Source organism: Dunckerocampus dactyliophorus, chromosome 1, assembly GCF_027744805.1.
Source record: "Dunckerocampus dactyliophorus isolate RoL2022-P2 chromosome 1, RoL_Ddac_1.1, whole genome shotgun sequence".
NCBI lineage: Eukaryota > Metazoa > Chordata > Actinopteri > Syngnathiformes > Syngnathidae > Dunckerocampus > Dunckerocampus dactyliophorus.
Window position 1 is genome coordinate 26,872,514 of NC_072819.1, and position 23,477 is coordinate 26,895,990.

Consider the following 23,477-nt stretch of genomic DNA (forward strand, 5'->3'; position numbering starts at 1 on the left):
AGTGATATTTTCCATTATGAGTATTTTTGCTATTTTGTTTTCCCCACGGGCCGCACTGTGGTTTAGTGGTTAGCATGTTGACCAACAGAGTAACAACCTGGAGATAGGGTTCGATTCTCCCTTGGGCATTTCTGTGTGGCGTTTGAATGTTCTCCCCGTGCGTGTGGGTTTTCTCCGGGTACTCCGGTTTCCTCCGGAGACAACCTAACATGCATGTTAGGTTCATTGGCGACTCTAAATTGTCCATAGGTATGAATGTGAGTGTGAATGGTTGTTTGTCTATATGTGCCCTGCGATTGGCTGGACTGAGGTGTACCCCCCCTGTCACCCGAAGTCAGCTGAGATAGGCTCCAACATGCCGCCGCGACCCTAATGGGGAGAAACGGTATAGAAAATGGATGGATGGATGTTTTCCCCACGAACTAAGCTTCCAATGATTTTTTTCTGGATTTTGAACCATTGAGTTATTTTCTGTATTTTCTGAAGCAAAACTGTAGGGGGCACTGCATCATCATCGTCAGAGAAGGAGGAGGAGAGAGCGAGAGGAGAGAGAAAAGAGATTCTATTTCCATTCGATCTTTAATCCAACTGTGAAATTTAAAAGTAAAAGGCGGTGTGTGTGTGTGTTTTATATTTCTCCTCAGGTGGCTCTCTGAAAGGCTGTGCACTGCTGCATTAACTCTGTTTCATCATCGCACTTTAATCAAAAACAAAAATGACCAGTGGGCAGGAAAAATGTTTCTTGATATACGATATTGATTAGTTGTGATTTGGGTGTGTGGGGGTAAAAAATGTGATCAACGCAAATGCTTTAAATGGTTGTGATTGTTGTGACTCGGTGATACCACACAATAGCCCAAGTACTTTCAACATTTTATTACAGACAAAAAGAAAACAAAGGAATATTTGTGACACGAAATGAAGCTAATGCTGGTCCAGTGGTAATGTACCAACAACAATTTTTGAAAAATATTTCAATGACTCGTGTTATAATAATAATAATTCATAGTTATAATGCACTCTGATGAAAAAAGCCAGCATGTTAATTAGTTATCAATTATAAACCGATGTGAATCCATTCAACCCAAGAAAGAATAATGTCCATTATGTAAAACAAAAATGGTTCATGACATGAAAGAAGTACATTTGGCAGGCTTTATACACAAACTGAATTATATACCCAGATGTCCGTCCATCTTAAATCCTGCTACAGTGAAAACCAAAATAGACTTTTTTTATTCTTCATAAAAGATGATAAAGATGAGTTCAACACAATTCTAAAACACCTAATAAAACTAGTTAAAACTTCAAAACCCACTGTTTTTTTTCTTTAGTTAACATTTCACATTTAGCTTTTTTTTTTATTCACCTGTACAAGTGGTGTTGGGGGGGGAACGGAAGGTGGGTGGGGTTACGGGTGGTGGAGGAAGGTCAACAAAGTTGAAATCTTTGACCTCTGCAGTTCTGCAACGTCCTGAGGTCATGTGACGACAGCTCCCTGTCGTCAAGGAGGTGGGATTGTTATTTTTCCTTTCATGTTTGTAGGGAAACCAGACCGCTTGAACACAAGTTTTAGTGTGCGTATTCCCTTCATGAATCCTCCCTCACCTTTCATTATCAAATAAAACCATTGTTAAAACCAAAGAAAGCAAGGGACTGCTGCTAAATACACACATAAGAGGGATTTGCTGTCGTTTTTGGTGATATTTACAATCTCTCTGTGAGGAAATAAAGGAAATGAGGAAGTCCTACATTTGAAGCTTTTACAAATATCTTATGTGTTCAAATGTCCTGAAGTACATGCACCTCTGCTGAGGTGTCAACAATTTGAGAGCCTTTCTCTTTGAGGATGCTTAGAGCATGTCACCTCCCTGATGAGAAGCGAGTAGAGAGAAAGCATCTTTAGAAATTCCAAAACAAAACGAAGAAGACATTTTCTTTCCAGTAGGCTGGCATGAGCTCATAGCTCACTGCCCCCTCAAAAAAAGGAAAAGTTGACTGATAAGAGAGAGAGAAAAGAAAAGTGCCGCAGGCTTGTGGCCGATCTAAGTGCTTGGCAAATAGGTGAAGATGCTGGAGCAGTCTTTGGGATTTTCAAAATCCGCCAGAAGTAGAAGAAGAAGAAGAAAGAAAATAAACCCAAATGGTGTTGAAGCAGATATATTGACGATGTTTTGTTGGAAATCTCCCTGGAGTCACACACATGTGGAGGTCTTTCAACTTCAAGTGAGGTAGAGAGGCTTGTCCCGAGCTCCCATGCCACTGCTGAAGGAAACACATGTTCATTTTACTACACGTGACATCTGCATACATACTGTACGTGGCTGTTTAAGAGCAGAAATGCACCATTTTTACATACAATCATACCACAAACAAGTGTTATTTGACAGATTTAGTGCCAGAGGACTGACCAAGATGTAAGATGGCATTTTTTTCACAAGACAAAAATCTGAAAAACACTGGTCATCTTATATTTGAGGTCCTGATTTATGCATGCAAACCAATAGGTGGTACTAATCAATTTCTCCCTGAGCAAGTCAGAGCTTTTCTTCCTGTCACTCACACATACCAATGACCTGGAGAGATGCATTTGCGACACAGACAAAAAAAAGTGTAAAAAGTGTACCGATGTGTGTTATTCAATTAGACAAAAAACAATAATTTTGTCTTTTTTGGTGTGTTTGTTTTAGTCTTTAAAAATATTTTTCCAAAAAATAGTTCTAGGTCAGAATATTCAGGTCAGTACGGTATAGTCTTTGTTGTATGTGTTGTACATATTCAATGATGACAACAATTGATTTACAAGAACATGAATATGAAGAATATGAGGAACATTTGATGGACACCAGTGGAGATACAATATTTGGATATGTAGCTTTGTGGTGTTGACTAGTGGACTTATATGGTAATGGTAATGGTTACTTATATTATTTATATTGAACATGCATACAAGTTACATTGGAATACATCACCTAGTACAATTCACATGTCCAGAAAAAGAGTAGGAAGAAGCAAACCTCATTTAGTCCTCATGAATTATAATACATTTGTTCACTTTCTGTGAACCTTATAGGGTTGTCATTGAACCTTCTTTCTCCGTTATGGCCATTATATAGTACACTCCTGATCAAAATCTTAAGACCAGTTGAAAAATTGCAAGAATTTGCATTTTGCACATTTGGATCTTAATGAGGTTTTAAGTAAAGCTACAATATGTAAAAGCAAGAAGGGGGAGTGAGACAAAAAGCAGTTTGAAAACGTCATTTATGGAAAACCAATAATAAAAAATAATTAATAATTAAAACAATAATTAAACTGAAATAGGCTGTTTATCAGCTGATCAAAAGTTTAAGACCACAGGCTATAAAAGCCAAAATCTGCTCAAAATTGTCATTTTCTGTCAGGCATTCACACTGTCATGCCCTTCTGATGGCTCAAGCTAAGAAGCGTTGTTTTCAATAAATTACTTTTCCAAAATGCTTTTTGTCTCACTCCCCCTTCTTGCTTTTGCATATTGTAGCTCTACTTAAAACCTCATTAAGATCCAAATGTGCAAAATGCAAATTCTAGCATTTTTTCAACTGGTCTTAAGATTTTGATCAGGAGTGTAGTTGAACAAATTACAGCTCTGAATAGAGACTGCAGTTATAGGTGAAAAAAACATTAGCAAAACGTCAAGCTTGTGTAAAATGGCGACTGTAAAAGAGTATGGATGCTACCATCAGAAATGGACAACGCTTCTCTTTTCTCCTCTGTTATTTGAGCATGAGACACACTGTCTGCTAGAACTTTGTAGTCTACCTATGCTTGTTGATCTGAGTGTCCCTGACACAACCTTTGTCCAATGACTTTGTCAGTTCTTAGCCAGTGAAATCACACATATATAGGAGATTTAAGACAGGAGATACGGAAACTAAAGTCTGAGAGCATTCCGATGCATAATTGTACAAATATTTCAAATGACAAAATATCCATCCATTCATATTCTATGCCGCTTGTCCTCACCAGGGTCGCAGGGGGTAAGCAGGAGCCTCTCCCAGCTGACTTTGGGTGGGAGGCGGGATACACCCTGGACTTGTCGAGAGTGGTAGCACATTTAAGCAAATACTCAGTGTGCTTCAAAGAGCGTCAAACGTGATTTGACTTAAGCACGCTCCCATTTGACATACAACTCCAGACTCAGCTCTAAACTGGCAACTTCCAGCTCCTAGAAACACTGCGTTTCAGGTGTGCGAGAAAAACAAGAGCCTCTCTTGTACCTGCTTGAATAGCTTGATTTGATAAGGCAGTGTGTGCTGAACGAAAAAGGGAAAGTTAATTGGATGTCAAGGCTAGTAATGGCGTTGTTCTGCTGCTGTGTGTCACTTTCAAGGAGGTGCGTTGAAATCAGAGTGTATAATTAATAGAGTTTTAATAGTGTGGCCATGTGACGGTGAAGTGGTTTAGGGCGATTCGTTTGGAAAATTAATAAAACTGCTGACAATTCTCAACAAGCAAATGGGGACGTGTTCAGTTGATCTTACCTGCAATGGTTGGGTCCACAATCCCTGTTGCAGTATTCACTATCCCAGTCAGGGTTCTGACCATGCACTGGGTTTGGGGCTCCTGGAGACTGTGAGCCCCCGACACTGTTCTGGTAATCAGCCTGAATGTGGGAAAACCCCTGAAGGAGAAGAGGAAGTCCAAATTTTATTAGCCAAAAAATGGAAGTGAAGATCCTGCACTGACACCTACTGGACAGGAGATGTTACTTACTAAAGTAGGAAAAAAACTGAGGTTTGAAAAGGATCAGTGCACACTCACCTGTTGTCCGAGAGGAGGGGAATGCAAAGGTGCCTGGAGCCCCATTTGGTGTGAGATGATTGGCTGCGACTGCTGCATGCGGATTGGCTGGTTGAGCAGGGAGCTCTGGTGAAGGGAGAGCTGGGCATGGGGGTGAAGGGGTGGGCTGATCTGGAAAGGGGCAGGGGGCGAGGCACTCATGCTGGGTGGCAGCATCTGCGATTGGCTGAGGGTGGAGGCCAGGCTGTGGCGCGCAGGTCCGGCGTAGCTTTGGAGGTCCGAGAGGGGGAAGGAGCCCGACGGGCCCAGGTAGGGTGAGGATGGCTGAGGGCTGTACAGGGGCTGCTTTGGGGGTAGCAGGTGAGAGGGCTGGCTTGTCTGCTGGGCACTTTTTGGCTCCGGGTCATTATACGTCTGTGGATAAAACACAACCTTTACTCAACGCAGCCATTTTATCACAGCACATTCCCCAATTGAAGCGAAGGAATATCTTTGAATTCTATTCTTTATTTAGACACAAGCTGTAACATGTGACAAATGTACTCACCAGACACTGCATTAGGAACCTAAGTGTGTGTTCAGAATGGACATTTACATACATTTCTGTATGAGGCAGCAAAGTTAAATTACATTTGAAAAAATAAAACATAAAATAATAATAATAAAGACAATAAAGAATAGAGTAATAAAAGAATATAATGCAATTAGGTATAAAACACATAAAAAAAACACGTTATGTACTTCATTGAAATATCTTGGGTTGAAATTAGATAGCTTGCAGTGGTGTAGAACTGCACTCCGCCATCTGTTTCTGTAAATTTGTCCCCTGATGTAGGTAACCAAAACATTAGAAACGTTTCTCAATGTTGTTCTGCACAACTGCAGCCACAATAATTACGTGTGTAGTACATGCAGCGTTAAAGTAAGCCTTATTATCAATAACTGTGGCTACACCCCTTGTATTAGACCTTATTATATTGGGGAGAAGTACCTAATAGAGTGTCCAGTGAGTGTGCGTTCATGCTTGTTTTGCCAGAACCTGCCCTATTCTTATTCCTTCATAAAAAAAATCATGGAAGTCATCATGATGAATAACCACAGTGGATACTGACACCAACAAATGCATCAGTTTGGTGAACTTGCTCCAGAATAATGCTCACTGTGTAATGAAACTTATTTTTCCAATCGATTTATTTTACCCTCAAGTCCACTGGCTGATGAATGAATGAGTAGATGAAGTTCGATGTGTTGCAGGAGCCGCACAGTGAAAACTCACACAAACTCCAACAAACAAACAAGAAAAACACACCCAAACTTAGGTGAACTTCACCTTTCTCACACTGACTTCTATGAGCAAGGGCGCCCCGCTTCCGGCCAGGACTGCCCTTCTATGATGAGCTGTCACACTGCTCATCTCTACCCATCAGTGTTGATTAGAAGGTAATGGAGCCCATTTGTATGAATAGATGTGATGCTGTGGTAATGATCAATAGACACCTTGACAGATAGATAGGAGAGGGACACCACACACACACACACACACACACACACACACACACACACACGCACGCACACACACACAGGAAGCCAGGCAGAGAAATGAGGCTGTTTGCTTGCAGAACAAATGGAATGACAAAAAGAATCTTCCAGGTACTATGTTGTGTGTTGTTAATACAAGGCGGCACTAAACAATGCAATCTTCCCTCCTCCTTCTTTCTTTATTCCACTGCTGCCAGCTTTCTGTGAGTCATTCCTGGGGCACAAGTATTGCTCTGAATTTACAGGAAGTGATTAGGAGAAAGCAAAACATAAAATAAAAGATAGTATTCAAGGGTTTCATTCCTGATTTCCTTACAGGTGCCCATTGACATTCTCTTGTAGGCACATACAAGAGAGAGTAATGTGTGTTATATGGTCCATCCATCATAGTTGTTATGGCCATATGCTTGCACGATGATTGGTTGACCCCTCCCCCAGTGCCTTTGCACAGCATCCACGCCACCACCCCCTCTTATATCTGCACCCTATGGAAATCAGGTATTGTTCCAAATATGGCTGCTTCTTTTCTTCATCGAATGCCCACCATCTCCACAACGGAGGCCCCTCCCAGCCCATTAGCGGGGCTTTTCCATCCAATCCATCATCAGCGTTAGCCAGGGCTTGTGTGTCATAAGCTTTACCTTGGAAACCAGACTGGCTCTGTACGCTGCCAAGGCTTTCAGGTACTCCTTCTTTGCCGCCTCAGTTTTCCTCTTGTAACCCTAGAAAGGTAGAAAATCAAAACATGTGGCCTCAGGTGAGATGAACGGTGGCTCATACATGCACACACACACACATATTCTTAATGTCTCTCTTTCCATCAGAGCCAATGGGACAGAACACTTTTATTTCCTCATTGCAGCACTACTAATACTCCCTCATCTCAATGTGACTCCCTCTATTGTAGGAACACATCATTTCCATTCCAATCCACCCCGAGAAATGAACTGGAACTACTTTCTTTGGTTCCTATCAGCACACTGACATTAGAGACTTGCGACAGCAGATGAGCTTGCTGGTGCAGTACAGTATGTAAGGAGGGATTCCTCTCTGCTTAGGTTTTGCATTAAAAAACGTCTTCCTTGTGATTGCGGTGACAACAGGTAATTTGCCACTGTAGCATCCAGACAGGGGCTTTATGAGAATTATAGTATATTAAATCTTTTCCTGGCTAGGATGTAGCAAGTTAAAAGGTGCCATCAGAAATATAATACCCAGTGGATAAATGGAAAAAAAGTGTATCATGTACATTAAAAATACGACATATGTGGTCAATGCATTTTTTTTAGAGTCAGGTCAAACCTCTTTTTCTCCCTAAAAACACTCACTCTTCAACAGCATATAAATTCTAGGAAAAAACAAACATTACAAACACCTCCATGCGCTTTCAAAATGTTATGTGCAATATAAATGCTACCCAAAATACAACACTGCTTGTGCTTTTAAGTAAAGAATAATATCCTTTTTTAAAAGCAACCCTTGATCATGACATGAAGCAAAGAAGCCAGCAGTTATGAATCTGTATTTGAATGCAAACATCATAACCTTCTACAGTACTTGTTAAGATGATGTTGAATTGCGGCAAATGCAACAGACTGCTTTTCATGAAAATGGGGTGTGTCAAGATGCCCTTCAGTTAAACATAAGGTTGACTACTGTTGTATTCTTGGCAAGATCAGAAATATAAAGAGAGTGGCATAGAATCTGCGTTGGATACACTGGAGGGACACAAGGATGTTGAATTTCTTCTTTATTTTTAAAAAAATGTACAAAACATAACACACCTTTATATTTTTACAGCCACATTGAATGCCCTGTTTGTTTCAGCTTGCGTGATAATACAGTATCTCATTATTGGCCAGCATGTGGGGGTGCTTTCATTTGCACAATTTATATCCTACACATTGCAGACAAACTGAATCATCCAGGTGTGTTATGCTGTATGTATATATAGGTACTGGTACACACTGATCAAATTTTAAGACCAGTTGAAAAATTGCAAGAATTTACATTTTGCACTTTTTAGAGGTTCTAAGTATCACTTCAAAATGCAAGCATCCATCCGTTTTCTATGCCGCTTATACTCATTAGGGTCGCGGGGATATGCTGGAACCTATAGTAGCTGACTTCGGGCGAGAGGCGGGGTACACCCTGGACTGGTCGCCAGACAATCGCAGGGCACATATAGACAAACAACCATTCACACTCACATTCATACCTATGGACAATTTTGCCAATTAACCTCAAATGCATGTTTTTTGGAATGTGGGAGGAAGCCGCAGTAACCGGAGAAAACCCCCGTACGCACGGGGAGAACATGCAAATTCCACGCAGAAATGCCCAAGCGGAGATGTGAACCCAGGTATTTTAGTAAGCAATTTATTGCAAACAATGATTAAAGTGAAATAGGCTGTTCATTAGCTGATCAAAAGTTTAAGACCACAGCCTTTAAAAGCCAAAATCTTGGAAAAAATGTGGATTCAATGTCATTTTCTTTCAGGTATTCACACTGCCATGATCGCTTGATGGCGAAAGTCAAAAAAAATGTTCTCTGTTAATCACAGTCGGATTGTTGAGCTGCATAAGCAAGGCCTCTTGCAGCGCACCAATGCTGCCTAGGTTTGACGCAGTAAGACATTCATTTTAAACTTCTTCAAAGATTTATGGAACAAATAAAGTCAAGTGGTAGACCGAAAAAAATCAAGCATGCTCAAACCAATTTTTGAGGTGTTTTGAGGCTTTTTTTTTTTTAGGGGTGGTTTGTTTTTGTTTTTTTAGCAATGGACGTAAACTTTTGATCAGCTGATGAATAGCCTATTTCACTTCAATGCTTGTTTGCAATAAATTGCTTACTCAAGATGTTTTTTTGCCTCACTCCCATTTTTTATTTTTGCATTTTGAAGCTCTACTCGAACCTCCTTGAGATCCAACAGTGCAAAATGTAAATTCTTTCAATTTTTCAACTAGCCTTAAATTTTTCATCAGGAGTCCTCAAATCGGCCTGTAAAGTGTCTGGCTTCATTAACGTTGACTGTTTTACTGCTGCTGTCGCTCTGAAGCAACTCCCCTTGTCCTTCTCCTTCTGCTTTCAGTTGGCAGAATTAAATTTAGATAGAAAATCATTGTAACGAGAGTCAGGGGAGTGGGGGAGGGGATAAATGGGTGGATTATCTTTAGAAAGAGGAAAAACTTGCTCATTAAGGTGAGTGCTATCTCACAGCAATGTTCTGGTAATTACACAGTGGATAATCAATGTAACTAAAAGACTCATATGTACCATCTCCTGGTGTATCACATTCTCAGGAGAACTTAGGAGGATGCCATGTGAAAAGAAAGGCATTGAGAAATTGCAATCACTTGAAAAAGCATCTTTTTTGTAAATTAGTAATATCAAAATTAGATGGTCTAATTCTAACTTCTCAGCTACTACTGATCTATAATGCCCTGATGCGCATAGTAAGGGAAAAAAAATGTAATAAAGTGGTTGAGTCTGAGTGCAATTTCCAACTAAATTCCCATGAGAATCCACCAGCATGATTGTTTGCAGACTGCTCTTTTTATGTTCATTCTATATCATGCAAATGTAAGCAAATAGCTTACTTACTGAACTATAGTACAATGTGGTAAATAAGGCCTCTTGATTGCATTCCTTTAGCTGAACTCACTGTGGTTCAGCCAAAATGTTCACCATTGTACTCTTTTCCATTATAATGCAAAACACTACCACATGGTAGGGTTGGACAAGATAAAACGATTTGTTGATTTCTGGGAATCCATCCATACAGTATATCCATCCATCTTCAACCGCTTATCTGAGGTCGGGTCGCGGGGGCAGCAGCCTAAGCAGGGAGGCCCAGACCTTCCTCTCCCTGGCCACTTTGTCCAGCTCCTCCCGGCGGACCCCAGGGCGTTCCCAGGCCAGTTGGGAGACATAGTCTCTCCAACGTGTCCTGGGTGTTCCCCGAGGCCTTCTACCGGTCGTACGTGCCCTGAACACCTCCACAGGGAGGCGTCCGGGAGGCATCCTGACCAGATGCCCAAGCCACCTCATCTGGTGGTTCTCCTCCGAGTCTCTCCCGGATGACAGTGGTTCTCACCTTATGTCTAAGGGAGAGCCCAGCCACCCTACGGAGAAAACTCATTTCGGCCGCTTACCCGCGATCTTGTCCTTTCGGTCAGCACCAAAAGCTCATGACCATAGGTGAGGGTAGGAAAGGAGATCGACTGGTAAATTGAGAGCTTTGCCTTTTAGTTCAGCTCTCTTTTCACCACATCATTGCATATGCTGCACCAATTCTCCTGTCGATCTCCTGAATCCGAGATTCAACTATCCAGCGGAGCCTCCTCTCCAGAACGCCTTACCAGGAAGGCTGAGGAGTGTAATTCCACGATAGTTGGAACACACCCTCCGGTCCCCCTTCTTAAACCCACCACCACCCTGCCAATCCAGAGGTACTGCCCCCGATGTCCACGTGATGCTGCAGTCGTGTCAACCAAGCCACGCCCACGGCATCCTGGGCCTTAAGGAACTCCAGGAGGATCTCATCCCCCACCGGGGCCCTGCCACCGACAAGCTTTTCGACACCCTCAGCAACCTCAGCCCCAGGGATAGAAGAGCCCACCGCGGAGTCCCCAGGCTCTGCTTCCTCATAGGAAGACGTGTCAGTGGGACTGAGGAGGCCTTCGAAGTATTCTTTCCACTGATCTACAACATCTCGATTCGAGGTCAGCAGCACACCATCCCCACCATACACGGTGTTGACTGTGCACTGCTTCCCCCTCCTGAGACGCAGGATGGTGGTCCAGAATCTCTTTGAAGCTGTCCGGAAGTCGTTCTCCATAGCTTCTCCGAACTCCTCCCATGTCCAAGTTTTTGCCTCAGCGACTGCCAGATCCGCAGACCGCTTGGCCTACCGATACCTGTCAGCTGCCTGCGGAGTCCCACCATCGGAGCCAACTCACCAGGTGGTGATCGGTTGACAGCTACGCCCCTCTCTTCACCCAAGTGTCCAAAACATATGGCCGCAAGTCCGATGATACAACCACAAAGTCAATCATCAAACTGCGGCACCAGGGTGTCCTGGTGCCAAGTGCACCTGTGGACACCCTTATGCCTGAACATGGTGTTTGTTATGGACAATCTGTGACGAGCACAGAAGTCCAATCACAAAACACTGCTTGGGTTCAGATCAGGGGGTCTGTTTTTCCCAATCACGCCTCTCCAAGTCTCACTGTCGCTGCTAACGTGAGCATTGAGTTCCCCTTGCAGAACAAGGCAATCCCCCAAGGGAGCCCTCTCCAGTACTCCCTCTAGGGCAGGGGTAGGCAAACTACGGCCCGGGGGCCACATGTGGCCGGCCAAGCATTTGAATCCGGCCCGCCAGTTGCTTCCAAAGTAATTAAACCTTTCACATACAAGCTGGCAACATGACTTGCTAGTAGTTAGAGTCAATCTGAGACAACCTTTGGATCGTTGAAGTAGCTTTTCACATGCAGCGATCCCGACAACTCCTCACCCACGTTGCCAAGCAAACACAAGTAAAAAAATTGTGTCACACAACTTAACCTACCCACTGGGAAGTAAAAAAAAAAAAGGGACATTCACATACTCTTTAATAGTCAATGTTTTAGCATTCATAGTTCATATTGTATATCACATCCTTTATTCATGTATATTCCGGGTGTCTTATTCAGTAAAAAAAAACTGTAAAATTTAATTTTGTTATTTGATATGGTTTGATATTTAAAGTGCTCCTGACTGTTAGAAATAAAAGCGTAAAATAGAGTGCATGTATCAAATATATAGTCTGGCCCCCCGGCCAATTTTGTTAACTCCGTGCGGCCCACGAGTCAAAAACTTTTGCCCACCCCTGCTCTAGGGACTCCAAAAAGGTTGGGTAGTCTGGACTTTTGTTTGGCACGTAAGCACAAACAACAGTTCCGGCCAGGCCCCATGGGTGTAAGACCATCGTGCCCCCCCTGCAGGGCCTGTTCCAGAAGGGGGCCCCGGAGACATTTCTTTACATTACAGTACCTTAACGTGTAGCCATTGATCATTGCAGTCCGACATCACATAGTGAAAAAACATTTTCCTCCCATTCCATGTAGAAGTTGTACATTTTTGGATTCTTACTTTGTCCTGCTTCCCTACTGAGTTTCAAACTTATTATTAAGTTTAGAATAATTAAATTGGAGGCTAACTAGCTAGCTCGGTAGATCACTATTGTTAAGGCGGCAGCCGTCTCTTGTGTCACTAAGATCCCATAGGCTGATGTCAATCTTTTTTTAATGCCATTTGAATGCCACCCACATTACGTTTGAGATACTACAACAAGGAACTTTCCCAATGCTAACGGTGAGTTATTATGTCTTATTATTGCTTATCATTTCTACTATGGGTAATATGAGTATAAAGGTGATTAAATGGGTGTTATTTAATGTCTACAGGGCTTTAATAATGTTAAAAAAACGTTTTAGAAGGTCATAAACAGGTTTTCTATGCTTTACTCCGAAAATATTCCATTTATTAACATTGAATACTACTTTGCGGAAATTCACCTATCGCGGTCGGGACTGGAACCAATTAACTGCGATAAACGAGGGACGATTCTGTACAGTTTCATGCCATTGAGAGACAAAGCGTATTAACCTTTGGCTGTTACTGTACACAACACTAACTGGTGGAAAGTGCATGGACTGAGGTTCCCCAAGCTAGAAAAGTTAGTATGTCAATTTACTACAACATTGTTATCTTCAGCTACCTGCAGAATGAACCATGAGGCTGAGTTTACTTGGTATTATTGCAGTTACCCTGCGCATTTCAATGTGAAGCAATCTAGCTGTGAGCCTCAGGCTTTGCTGCTTTTCTGTTGTGCTGCTCTTCCTGTTTGCATCTGTTTAAACAGTTATGTTGGATTGTGGAAGGGAATTGACTATAATTACCTCTTGGAATAGCTTACTCTGCAATCTCCACTGACTCTAATGACGTCTGACCGCACCTGAATATAAGCTACACCCACCAAGTTTAAAGAGAGAGAGACATTTTTTTTTACATATATAGGCCGCACTTATACTGTAGCTACAGCATACCCCTGCGACCCTGGTGAGGACAAGCGGCATAGAAAATGGATAGAAGGATGGATAGGTCGCACTTGCCTATAAGCTGCAGGTGTCCCTGTTGTAACGTGGAATATTTACACAGAAAGACATGTTTTAAATCCTGCAATCCTACCTACACTCTGTGTTCGCAACATCAGCGTTAACTCCGGTGAGATGTGAGACACTTTTATTTCATCGAGTTCAAAAACTGTCCGGTCCAAGCAGAAAGGGTAGTACTGCAATTTCAGGACTGTACAGTGCACCAGTATTTAAGCTGCTCCCACTAAATCTAAAGAGAAAAAAAGATTTTGCCGTATATATTAGCCAGACCAATCTATAAGCCACAGGTGTCCATGTTGTAAGATGGGATATTTAGTACACAGAAAGATGTAACACAGAAATATTTTTTAAACATTTAATTAAATAAATGCTTTTTTCAAACAGTGCCGAACAGTGCGTGTAATGCAGCTGGTTAAAAAGTAGCCTCCCAGAAAAGTCATTCATTGCTGACCTCCTCATATGTCCTGGGAATTAAAACCGCTAAAATCGTTGGAAACGAACAGCTCTACAATTCCCTCAGCACACACGCCGTTGATCTCTCTCCTCCTTCCTCTCCTTCAAAATATATATACTTTGATACTTCTGTCATTTGAGGTATATATTTGCATAAAGTATCGGTATAGAATCGGTATCGCTGATACCAGCCTTAATTTTACTCAGTATCGAATTGGAAAAGAAACCAGTGGTATCGCATATCACTAATAATAAGGGCGCGCACACAAAGCACATAATGACTGCTCTGAAGCACACGAGAAGTTGCGAGACCGACAACAAATGACGTGACCACAAATTAGCCACATCACTGTATGTGCCAGGGATGAGAGGGCGTTAGAAGCTACAGCGTGAGAAAAAAGATGCGGCTTATACAACGAAAATTATGGTAATTACACTCTAGATCGAACTTATTTGTCAGATCAAAACAAAATCACTGCATAAGACTTCAAAACGTGATATCATCGTCCACTTCACTACTCCAAATCACTACTTCCTGACTATGCACTCTAAGCATGATGGGAACTGTAGTTCTTTTAGCCATAAATTAGCCACATCATTGTTTAAGCCGCAGGGTTCAAACTGTGTGAAAAAAAGTCCGGTACATTTTGAATGACCAGTCCTACGAGAGCTGAAAGAGCTCTCAGCAAACAACTTACTTGCTTCTGTTCCTCTCCGAGGCTGTCCCACATGGAGGCCACAATCTTCGAGACGTCTCCAAAGGTGGCATTGGGATTCTGACCCTTAATGGCTGCCTGGGTGTCTCGGAAGAAGAGTGCATAAGCTGACACAGGTTTCTGTGGCTCATTGGGGTCCTTCTTCTTCTTCTTCTTTTGGGGTTTGGGTTTGGGCTTCATCATTTCTGCTGAGGGCCGCTTGTCATTGCTTATCTGCAGGGGGGACAGGAGACACCAGACATGAATTTATGCCATGAAGGAAGACAAGGAGGCTACGTATGTACAGTATGTATTAATAGACAGGATGCATTGACTAGGTGGGATAAACAGAACCCCCCAAAAAACAGCAGAGAGAGTGTGAAAGCAGACAATTTCTGTGAAGTGCAGCCACGGTTTGTTCTGTGAAGAGAAAACAGATCGATTTCCGAACAGAGGCGAGCTACAACTAACAGGACATCAGTGAGACTGCTTAGCCTCTGGGGTGCTGGAGAGCAAAACTGGCCAAAGATAGAAAGAACTTCCGAGCAGCAGCACCTCCATTTCCTTAAACACACACTACCGGTATCCAACAGAAAACGTCACACAATTTTATTTCACATCAGGGGTGTCAAAGCTTTTTCCACCAAGGGCCGCATACAGAAAAATCAAAAGATGCAGAGGGCCACATTGATATTTATATATGTATTTTTTATTTTTATAAAAAGACTAAAAGACAAAAAACATTTACATATGTTTAAAGCCAAAGGTTTGTGTTACTAATTATTAGTATCAAATTGTCAGCTTTTTTTCTTTACATTGTGCCTTTTTCCATTTTTGGGGGTTTTTTTGTGCTCAATTTAACATGCTGCGGGCCAATAACAAAGGAGTGGCGGGCTGCAAATGGCCCCCATGCCGCACTTTGGACACCCGTTTTACATGGTGCACACTTTTAAGCAAATTACGCAGAAATACCTCCCCTTTTGTGAGAGAACACACAAAAAAGATGGAATCTATATCTTTAAAGGCTATCACCAACGGGTTTGCCCACAACAGGGAAGTGCAGACGCACTCCACTTTCAGGGTACGAAAGCTGCTCAAATCCACGTGATGTGCAACATCCAATACACATAAATGTACTTTAATTTTGCATGAGGTTTTTTTTTTGACTGAGAGTCAAATCCAGGTCACCTGATCCTGGTTGTGATTCCTTATGGAAATTGCCTTCTTGGCTGCAGACAGAAGACATCAAACAACAGGAGAGAGGGAAAAAGAGAGGAAGAGAGTAGGCATGGGAAAAGAGGATAGTTATGAAGAAATGACACTGCCATTAGGAGCAGTGGAACATCAGTTAACCTGATTTCTTGATGGCTACAAAGGTGGAAAAAAAGCATCGCATTCCAATTACTGTAACAGAAAACGAAATGGCACACTGCCTATTATGACAATCAACACAAGCATGATGTGAAATGATGGTACTTACTCAACAAGGTGCATTCTCATTTCAACCCATCTGGTTTCAGTGTTAAAACAAAGCAGGAAACAGATTTGTGAAAATGATACCTATGCTAGTATCAAGCAACATCTTCAGGACTTGCTTTGTGTTCTTATTGAATATATCTTCAGTTTCTTACATTCATTTTTTAAAGATATATTAGATTTATTTTTATTTTGTTATTTTTTTTTTACATTTTTACCTTTAAGGTAAAAAAAATGCATCTAATATACCTAAAAAAAAAAGTACATATAAACCTGAATATAAGTTGAGGGCGTATTAACATACAGGAACTCTATCTAAAGCTGGGGCTTACACTGCACCATTTTAAGACAGTTTATGGTTTTCACTGTATGAGTTCATTGCCTACAACATACAGTCAAAGTTAACGATGATGACAATTGCTGCTCCACCCAAGTCCTGTAGGTGTCGGTATGTTGGGACCCCCCAAAAAAACAATTTCCTTCTCTTAACTGTGTATAGTTGGCCAGTATTTTACTCACAGTTTGGAACATGAGATCTGCTTCAACTGTGCAAGATTGCTGCCGCAGCCAGAAATTACTCAAATTGTCGCACTGTCGTATCAGTATAGAGCTTCTAGTGGCTCCTCTATCCCCTTTTACACGACACAACCAACTCTCAGGAATCGGGCCTGAAAAGGGTTTAATTCTCACAGTGCATGGCCAGCTTTATGCTACCTCGCAGCAGGTACAGTATAAGCAGCAGCCATGTTTTCTCCCTCAACTGTCAAAGTGAAAACAGGAAATGACTGCCTTTGAAGGTCTCATTGTTTCAGCAGCACATTCACACCCGCTCTATTCTACACAGCATGAAATTAACTAATCCAAATTCAAGGTCCAGGAGCACAATTGGCGGCGAAAGAGAGACAGAGAAAAACAACTTCAAAATGTGCTGAAAATGTAATGATTAGATGCACGCATTCAGGGTGATGTGAAGGCATCACTTATCTATTTCACAGCTTCCGAGTAATTTTTATTTCCTGTGTGAAAGTATTCCTCGTTTCATTAAATCATAATCAGCCCTTTCTTTCAGGCAATGAGGCAGAAGACAGGCATTAGATATGACATCTGTTCTGTCCAAGCCTTTGAAGTGAAAAGAGTAAAATGAGGGTAGGCCAAATTGAACTAGCAAAATGAGGCGGAAAAACAATACAGCTCCAGCAAGCATTTCCAGGAAAATTCACATGTATTTGTACTCTGGAGAGCATGATGACAACAGCATGCAACAACATGCAATTAACTACACGGCAGAACAATGGACAACATGCTTTCATTTCCTTTCTTAGCTCTCCTCTCCACTTGGTGATGAAATTGCATTGAAAATCAAAGAAAAAATAACACGCTCAAAGTACCGGCGCATCTTCCCAAACACACTGGACACTGGACTGGACGAAAATAAAAGAGAAAGCAATCTATTTATGACAAGCAAATTTGTTTTGCACATACATTATTTGCAGACTGAACAAATACACAACATATCTCTTTACACTACAGCAGGGAATCCCATTTGGTAACATAAACTTTTGGTAATCTTAGTTACACTTTGACAAAATGGGGGAAAAAAATCATATTATACTGATAAATCTAATGATTGCAAATTTGGAAAAGCTTATCAAAGTAAAAAACATGTAATGTAGTACAATATCTGAAGAGCTTATTTGCAGAAAGTATCACAGGTTTTGATATGCAGTATGCATAACAGAACCTATTTCTTTATTGTGCATTCAAGATAATACAGTATCTATAAGCGCAGATTTGGATTTAAAAAATGGATTGTCATCCCTCACCACTTTGTGCTTCGGATTTTGCGGCTTCGCTCTATCACAGTTGATCAAAAATGTATTAATTAACAAATCATGCTGTTTTATGGTTGAATACAGCCTATAATTAGTAAAAAAAATGCATATTAAGGCAAATGTTTTTGTTTTTTTTAAACCAAAATTAAGCATGTCAAACATAAAAATTGCTAAATTAACTAAAATACAATATAAGGCTTTAGGAAGAAGCACTCAAATTGTCATATGTAGTATTCTAAACTGGTCACTAGGTGTCAGTAATGTTCCTGTAATGTTCAGTGTACAAGCGGCAGACTTAATTGCCAGAACAACAGGCACAATAATAATCATAATAAAAACATGGGTTACTGCTATTATTACGTAACCCACGGCAAGCTAAAACTCAACTCTGAATGCCCAACATCACTTCCTGTCCCCCACACATCTGGAACACATTTACTGCGAAACACACAAGCACAAGTTTTATGTAGGTCATATTGACTATTTTGTGTAATTATAGCTACTATATTGTGTAATACACGTGTAAAGGTGACTGTAGGGGTGTTATTTCATGTCTAGAGGGGTCTAATAATGTTAAACAATGTTAAACAAATTTAGAAGGTTGTAAGCAGCCAGTTCTCTATGTTCTAACTACAAAAATGTTCCGTTTAGAAACAAGGAATTCTACTTTGCTGAAATTCACCTATCATGGCCGGGTCTGGGACCAATTAACCGTGATAAACGCAAGATATATATGTATATGTATATCTGTTTTTGGAAATGAACTTAATTTTTCTGGAAATTCTCATGATTAATTTTCAAGTATTATATCAATTATCTATTATACTGAATTTGTAATAGTAATGGTTTAATTTATTTGAACATGCATACAAATACTGGAATACATCACATGTTACAATTCACAGTTCCACACGTCCAAAAGTAGTAGGAAGAAGCAAAGCTTATTTAATCCTACCTCCCATCCGTTTTACATCAATTGCAATACATTTGTTCACTTCCTGTATTGCAAATACACTCTCTTCTAGTTGAATACATCGAAAATTGATGAGATAATGCAATAATGTGACAAAACAGAGAGGAAAAATAGTAGTCAAGTTTCAAATTTAGCCAAATTTCTTGTCACCGTAACTACTTGATTTGACTTAACAAGAATGTACAATTAGGTACAATAAGGTACATTAAAATACAGTAGTTACTGAGGAACTAATGAAGAACTAATGAGGAACTAATGACTAAGGCACATAAATTTAGTAGTTACTGAAGAACTAACAAGGAACTAATGAGTAGAGTAGTTACTGAAGAACTAACAAGGAACTAATGAGTAGAGTAGTTACTGAGGAACTAATGGAGAACCAATGAGGAAGTAATGAGTAGTGGTTAGGGTTAGGGCTAGGTTCACCCTTTCGATGTCCACTCCAATTTGTATTTGTGTATACTGTAAGTGTCCTTTCTGCTATTGCTAAATAGCATTATTTTAGTTTTACTTAGCTTCAGGGATAATCTGTTTTTATCAAACCATCTTTTTAGTGTAGTCATTTCATCTGTGACTTTTTTCATTAGCTCTTGTGTACTTGTTCCAGAACAGAAGGCAGTAGTATAGTCTGCAGATAATACTAGCTTTCGGTCTTTCGTGGCTTTACAGATGTCATTTATATATAAGGTGAAGAGTTTTGTTGCCAGTATTGATCCCATTTGATTTCATATTGATATTGTGTCTAAGTATCGTCAGAGTTAGTGGGTATAAGTGAACTGTATCCATGCACTGAGGTATTCTGTACACACTGTACACAGTCGTACAAAACAACAAAATCCGGCATACCTCATGCCAACATCCATAAAAGTGAAGCTTACTCTAGATGCACTATACACACACACTGAAATATTTCAAAAATGCCTTTCTTAATAATTTTGCTGATAATAGTCAACAGCCAATAAAAACCCCCAATTCTTTATTCTGAAAGCATTTGAAAAATGGTCAAAAAGTTCAATATTGTAAACAACAGGTTCACGCTCTAATAAAAAAATGAACTGCAAAAACCTCTTGAACTTTTAATTGGTCTCCTTGTCTTAATCGAACTCCTGAAATCAAATACATTCTGCATGATATTCTACTTTATTGAGACGCTCTAGTATAGCCTATCCTACAAGCGGCCAGTAGGAGTCACTATTGAAGTGATGTCACCTCGAGTCTCCAGTCATAGATTTAGTACCAGGGATGTAAATCTTCAGTGAAGGGAGGTGGAGGCCACACTGTCTAATAATTAATTTTACAACTGTAACTCTGATGACGATGTCAGTGGTGATGAGGGACAAGCTGTGCAGGGACCATATGCAGGTCCTCTTTTGCTCATTGCCCTTTCTATTTCAACCGCACCTTGAGAGACAATTCACACACGTTCAATCTGAGTAAATGCCATTCAGCATCAGAACAGGCTATCATTTACATTTAGAGCTCCATAATAGGCCTCAGACATTCTGACAGAGACATTTTCTTTTGAACACACCGTAGAGGACAAGCTGCATGTTGACAGATCAGATTGAAATAAAAATATTTGTACTTCTTGGGAGTTGCAAACAGCATGCTCCATAAATGCCAGTGAAGTCTAAATATATTTTGCACTCAGCTTTCTAGTTTACCATCAAAAGACTGCACTATGGTGTCAGCCTAAGCTTGCTCATCCCATCAGTGTTTCTGTTGTTGTCTGAGGGAAAGAGCGAGAGACAGAAAAGGGGGAGGTGGATGATACGGAGGAGGATGGGGGTCGCTGTAATTCTGAATGGAGAGCACAGCATTGGCAAGACAAGATTAGAATTGACAGCCTGATAACTGCATCACTATGAAAACAGCAGAGAGAAGGAGATGTGCAGAGAAGAAGGAGAAGAAGAAGAAGGGAGAAGGAGATGAAATAGGACGAGCTCAGACATGCGGGCTGACAGTTTAAAAGAAGGGAAAATTAGACAATAAAAGCAGGTAAATGCAGCTACCCAGTCACAGTGTGTATGCTCAATATGCACCATCATCATCATCATCATCATCATCATCACCATCATTGCATGCAGTGAGCAGCAGAGTGGAGATGGCTGCTCGCTGTACCGACTTGATAAAAACAAACAGGCACATATCACATCACTCATTACATGATGGTCATTGCAGACAAGCACAATGCATGACGCAGTCGCTAAACACGAGTGGTTTACAAAGGTTTGACACTGTGTTACAATAAACAATGAAGACGCACACAGCCGAGGGAATGCATCACCACGCCGACAATTATACATGCGTTTTGTAAGGGTGAAATACTGCAAGCAAAAACAATCCAATATTATCATGTGTACTCCCAAACTACTGTAAACTTCACCTCCACAACTTTCATGAGATCACACATGATTTCTTCATTACTCAACTGCCTAAATGTTATTTTACTCCTACAAAAACAACCTTGACACATTCTTGAAATAAAGAGCACCTACTCCAAACAAAATTACGGCTGCCATAAAGAATTCCATGTTTACTACACAGCACAGTGCAAAGACGCAGTTGCTTCTCCTTTTATTTGGCGGTCTGAAATCCGAGCACAATACAGTGGCCACAAAAATTCCCACAGTGGAAGGAAAAAAGAGGTGTTCACGACATGTAAATGGCTTGCAGTGCTTGGCTGAAAAGACTAGGGTCATAACAACTGTCAGCAAAGACAAGGAATGATGATTCATAAGTTATTCTATTTCAATTACCACTCATTACAGAATCACCAGAACATGTCACACTTTCCTGTTTACAGAGAGTGAATTCCCACTCAGTCAGCAGTGATGGCACAACTCTTGGGACGCACTGACACTATATGATGAAATTTAATTCTCATCATTTACAAAGATCCCCTTGAGTCATTTGCTTTGCAGATGTCAACAGCTGCCAGTCGGACTCAGGGAAGTGAGACCACAAGCAATGTGTTACGGTGTGACCACCATTTGAAATGTTTATGATGGCAATGAACTAGCAAGGGTCCCAAAAGGCAGGAATGTGTTTTACTTTCACAACAAGTAATGGCAGCAGCAAAACTGTTGTTTACACTGTGCTGTTCAAGTGGTAACTGTGTGAGGCCAGCACTCACATTAATGCTTATCTGTCCCCAAAAATATTTATATATATGACATGTCCAATGAACCTGCAGAAATCTTTACGGGGATCCTATATTCTATCCTATTTTGAAAATGTTAGTCTATTACATGTTACATTATCGAGGTATAGTGCTGTTAAATTGAATCTTGAATAAGTTTTCATCTTTTCTTGATTGATGATTTAATCCTGGATATTAGGGGAAAAAAAAGAACACAAAAACCTGACAGAAATATTATGGTCTTATTGAGTGTAAATGATTTGCAGTGGAAGACATTATTGATGTGCTGTTTGCCAAATACACACACGATTTCTGCTACACAGATAATATTGATGAAGAAACTTTGGAAATCCAATAACAATCGTTACCTTTCATGTGCGCTGCTGTCACGCTCGATAATTAGCGTGGGAAACGCCTTGTACGCCTTCTGTTAGGCTTCTTTACACACACCAGCTGAAAAGCCATATAGTTATGGAGCCAACGGGGCAAAACATACAGGACAGGGACATCTTGCAAATCCAGTTTTAGTGCAGAAGAGAGCATCTCCTATAGGAGATGTGATAGAGCAGTGCAGTGCAAAATGCATCTGTTACACACTCTAAGCTTTAGTGGGTTTATAAATAGCTAAATGGCTATGGTTAAAGCAGCAGTAGCTGCAGTGAAAATCATGCAATTTAAAAATGCCATACCTAATTTTTCTTCCATTTCCACCATTAGATGCATAAAAAAGAGAGAGTAGCATGTTGAGGAACATCTATAATGCAGGAGCAATGTATTGTATAGATGCAGTCACTGATGAGGGACTAGTGTATATAATGTTTTTTTATGGTTTATACATTTTGAGTAAAAAAAAAACAAAAAAAGCACATTTCAGAGAGTAAAAAAGAAACACGTGCGCTTAGATGGCCTCGTGGCTCACCTAGTGCATCCATTTAGTGGTTATATAGATATTGATTTTGTTTTTATGGACATCTGCAAGCAATATGCAGTCCTATCAAGATTGGTCTTGCATAATATGGAGGACAGAAAAAGAGTGTAAACAAAGCTGTTTGATTCTGACCATAAATGGAATACAAAGTGCTAATTTGCCTGTTCAAACATTACACAGCATGTGATCATCAGCCTAAATGTCTCCCTGCATTGCTTCACATTGTATAAAATCTACAACCCCTCTGTGCGCATAGGTGACGTTTGGTGTTTTTTTTAGATATGTCTTGAAAATATACCATGCGCTTTTCATCTGGAACCTATTACAGCTCTATGTCAGAGCGGCCATCTGTAAGCAATGAGCAGGACTGCATGTCAAAGCCACCTCACAGATCTCTGAACACAGGCAGGCAATCATTCAGAGAGCAGCAGTCATCAAATAAAAATACAGCCTAGCCCAAACAATCATCAACCGGAAGGTTGTGTTTTTTTAAAAAACA

The 23,477-nt window shown here is 40.7% G+C and overlaps 1 protein-coding gene across 3 annotated transcripts in view; it reads right to left on the bottom strand.

Moving 5' to 3' along the window:
• Positions 1-394: 394 nt before the first annotated feature.
• The window catches only part of LOC129180210 (TOX high mobility group box family member 2-like), a 130,719-nt gene continuing 107,636 nt past the window's right edge, over positions 395-23,477 (bottom strand). Inside the window, exons 5-9 of one of the 3 annotated variants that reach the window (XM_054774447.1) lie at positions 14,631-14,861; positions 6,963-7,043; positions 4,804-5,196; positions 4,524-4,663; positions 395-2,262 (exon numbers count right to left, since the gene is read on the bottom strand). In XM_054774447.1, coding sequence (XP_054630422.1) covers positions 2,223-2,262; positions 4,524-4,663; positions 4,804-5,196; positions 6,963-7,043; positions 14,631-14,861 — 885 coding nt within the window. In that variant the 3' untranslated portion in view covers positions 395-2,222. Of the gene's footprint in view, positions 2,266-4,523; positions 4,664-4,803; positions 5,197-6,962; positions 7,044-14,630; positions 14,862-23,477 lie in introns of all 3 variants that reach the window. The other 2 variants (XM_054774457.1, XM_054774436.1) reach the window with 2 other exon arrangements.